The 3634-nt window shown below is 50.0% G+C and overlaps 1 protein-coding gene across 1 annotated transcript in view; it reads left to right on the forward strand.

Moving 5' to 3' along the window:
* The window catches only part of dnpep (aspartyl aminopeptidase), a 10448-nt gene extending 7289 nt beyond the window's left edge, over positions 1 to 3159 (forward strand). Inside the window, exons 6-14 of the mRNA XM_008396423.2 lie at positions 40 to 132; positions 212 to 319; positions 833 to 910; positions 981 to 1061; positions 1131 to 1291; positions 1479 to 1518; positions 1593 to 1694; positions 2250 to 2417; positions 3004 to 3159. Coding sequence (XP_008394645.2) covers positions 40 to 132; positions 212 to 319; positions 833 to 910; positions 981 to 1061; positions 1131 to 1291; positions 1479 to 1518; positions 1593 to 1694; positions 2250 to 2417; positions 3004 to 3054 — 882 coding nt within the window. The 3' untranslated portion in view covers positions 3055 to 3159. The remainder of the gene's footprint in view (positions 1 to 39; positions 133 to 211; positions 320 to 832; positions 911 to 980; positions 1062 to 1130; positions 1292 to 1478; positions 1519 to 1592; positions 1695 to 2249; positions 2418 to 3003) is intronic.
* Positions 3160 to 3634: the final 475 nt, after the last annotated feature.

A 3634-nucleotide genomic window follows, 5' to 3' on the forward strand; every position in this document is an offset into this window, starting at 1 on the left:
GTGTCTGTGATTTCCCAGCTACAGTGAACGCACCGTGTTTGTTTCAGGGTTCCCATCCTCGGCACGGCGGTCCAGGAGGAGCTGGAGACCGGGTCGTCTTCGTCTGGAGACACTTCCTCTGCCGCCAACACGGTGAAGCCAGTTCCTTCATGACGCCTGGCCCGGTGCTGGTTCTGATCCTAGCTYTGATCCTGGTTCTGTTTGGGTCCAGGCTGACAAGCACCACCCTGCCCTGGTCAGGGTTCTGTGTTCGGAGCTGGGCGTTCAGCCAGACTCTCTGCTGGACTTCGAGCTATGTCTGGTCGACACGCAGCCGGCGGTGAGTCTGCACTTCCTGTCGGTTACCATGGAGATSAAACATTCACAACCCGCCATGTGGGCGCCATCAGAAACGGGCCGGCTGCCATGTTGGCACCTGCTGTTGCTTCTGCTTCACATTTGAAATGGTTTGAGTGAAACARACAAAACTAAACRTCACTGTGAGCAGGACGGCCTTTGATTAGGCCGCTGAAGGTTCAGCTGAATGAAAACAATGGCTAAGCTACATATTGAGTAGCTGTGCTAGCGGCTATGCTACATGCTGCTACTATGCTAAAGCAGCAGGAATGTATCTCAGTTGTCTGCAGAAACAAAGTATATTTTTATTATTATTATAGCTATTATTACTACTATTATTATTCTTAGACATTTTATTTAATATATTTTTGCTCTGCAGCTGAATTAGAGCAGAATTTAATTGAAAGTCATTGTGGCGCCCGCGCTGCATATGCTTAGAGCCGGGCCGTCCTGGTCGGGTGAACCAGCAGGTTCTGACCTCCWTGTTTCCCTGCAGGCTCTAGGAGGAGTCTACGAGGAGTTCATTTTCTCTCCCCGTCTGGACAACCTGCACAGCTGCTACTGCGCACTGCAGGTCAGAGCCGGTACTGCAGCTGCAGCTCCACCTCCTGCAGAGCGTTTCCTCCATCTCCTCCGTCTTCCAGGGCCTACTGGAGTCCTGCGGAGCCGACTCTCTGACCTCTGACCCCAACATCAGGATGATAACTCTGTTCGACAACGAGGAGGTGAGTTCACCCGACCTTTGACCTCTGACCTGGCCCCTGGTCCCCTGGTGACCTCTGCGTCTTCTGTAGGTGGGGTCAGAGAGCGCCCAGGGTGCGCAGTCCAACCTGACGGAGCTGATCCTCAGCCGGCTGGCCGCCTCCGCCAGCAACCCCAGCGCCTTCCAGCAGGCGGCGCCGCGCTCCTTCATGATCAGCGCCGACATGGCGCACGCCATTCACCCCAACTACACGTCAGAGTCTGCTCATGAATCATTCAACGGCAACAGCTGGATCCACTCTGTTCAGACCAGGCTTTCAGGCAGCATCCTGCTGACGGAGGCAGCATAATGCTGCGGGCTGCTGGATCCAGTCTTTGTTGTTAGCTAGGTAAATGTGGACCAGCCAGCTGCTAACTTGGAGCTGTGCTTGTTTCCTCAGGGAGAAGCATGAAGAGAACCACCGGCCAGCTTTCCATAAGGTCAGTCTGCCTCCTGATTGGCCGTCTCACCGTCCAATAGGAGCAGCTTTTACTGAAGCACTCTCTGCTTTCAGGGCCCCGTCATCAAGTTCAACAGCAACCAGCGCTACGCCACMACCGCCGTCACCGCCTGCGTGGTCCGTGAGGTGGCGAGCCGCGTCGGCGTGCCRCTGCAGGTAGGCCCACTTCCTGTTAGCCACACCCACTTCCTGTTAGCCACACCCACTTCCTGTTAACCTCAAACCTGATGGATCACAGGTCACATCTATATCAGATCTACATCCGACACACAAAATACTTTGCGGTGTTCTGATTTAGTAATGTAATTATATTAGCTGTGTWRCCACCCCCACACCACTAGAGGCAGTACCAACCCCGAAAAGATGCAACTAAGGAGCAGATTTAGACTATAGAATTTGGTAAAAACTTTGAGCTTTGCTGAAGTAATTAAAGACACAAGTTCAAATCCATGCTAAGAGTGGAGCTCCTTCAATCAGTGCTCCTCCGCAGCTCTGATTAGTTAAGCAATGTAACGTGATCCTCTGGTATAAATAAAGTAAGGTAGACATAGAAGCAACGATGGTACCGACTGAAACAGTAAACTAAATCATTCAGCTCAGGCCAACAGCCACCTGCAGTTCACCGTAACGACCACTAGAGGACAAACTAACCCATGTTAAATCCCTGGAGTCCATTCAGAGTAAGACTTCCTGTCCGTGTGACCCCTGCAGGATGTGATGGTGCGTAACGACAGCCCCTGTGGGACCACCATTGGCCCCATCCTGGCGGCGCGGCTGGGTGTTCCCGTGGCCGACATCGGAGCGCCGCAGCTGGCCATGCACTCCATCCGGGAGATGTGCTGCACCTCCAGCGTGCTGCAGAGCACCGCCCTGTTYAAGGTAACGCCAACCTGTCCAAGGTGACCAGTCTCTGGGCTAAGCAGCTGAAAGCTCAGCAGCCATTTTGACCTGATGGTGTTGCCATAGTAACTCTGTAAATAACCTTTAWTAAACATGTCTAATCTCMCAAATAAACCYGCTGCAGACTCATAGATATTTCCATGCCTCTCATGGCTGCAGGAGCATTTCACAGTTTTCACACCTGACTGTATTTTGTCTTCTGGATCTTTTCCTGCCACTGACCGTCTGATAGTTAGTTGGAGGATGAAGGAGTTTCAGACTCGGAGCAGCTGGTTTAGCTGAACCGCTGATGATCACATGATCTGCAGTCAGCCTGTGTTTGTATTAAACAACCAGCCGTCGTCTGGGAAACAGACGTAAACAACCATGACCTCCCATTTACTACTCATCAYTCGGCAGATGGAGATCCTCACTCAGCTCTTAGTCACTCAGAGTSTCCTGATGGGGGTTCATCTCCACTTCCTGTGGCTTTTATATCCACTTCCTGTTGTTTACCTTCTCTTCCTGTGGTTTTACCTCCACTTCCTGTGGTTTGACCTCCACTTCCTATCTGCTTGTTCCCCAGGGTTTCTTTGAGCTGTTTCCATCCATCAGGAACTCGCTGGTCGTCGATTGAGGACAGAACGACCTCGGCTCTCCACTTCCTGTTGATGACGGGAAGTCACTCTGATTTTATCAGATTTTATTGATCAGCTTCAGAAATAAAGTTGATTAATCTGGATCAGAATCTGGTTTGTTTTTATTTTAGTTGTGTCTGTTCCTTCCTCCTTTACAGATGCAGGTTGAGGTGATGCTGCAACCAGTGTAGAGGAATATAATTATATTAATAGTTAAAAATTATATTGTGACCGGTTTGCACTAAGATATGTTTTAACCTAAAAGAAATGTACTGTGTCAAATGGACTGGGTCAATCTGACCTAGATGTCAGGACGGAATTCAAATTTGGAGAAATGTGGAGTAACAATCACTAAACAGAGGAAAGATGTTAGTTTGAGCTTTTGTGCAAGAAAGTTCCAGCACCCGTCTTTTCTCTTGATGGCCTGCAAAGGAACAGGGCCGGAGCCCAAGACTTKGGGAAGAGTCTCTGTTTGGACAGATAAGGAACAAACAACTTGACTAATAGTTTTTCTGATGGAGCAGATTTGATTCCAGGAGTTCAACCTCTAGTTCTTGGAACTTCCAAATTACATGTCGA

This window comes from Poecilia reticulata, linkage group LG2 (assembly GCF_000633615.1).
Source record: "Poecilia reticulata strain Guanapo linkage group LG2, Guppy_female_1.0+MT, whole genome shotgun sequence".
In the NCBI taxonomy this organism is placed as follows: Eukaryota; Metazoa; Chordata; class Actinopteri; order Cyprinodontiformes; family Poeciliidae; genus Poecilia; species Poecilia reticulata.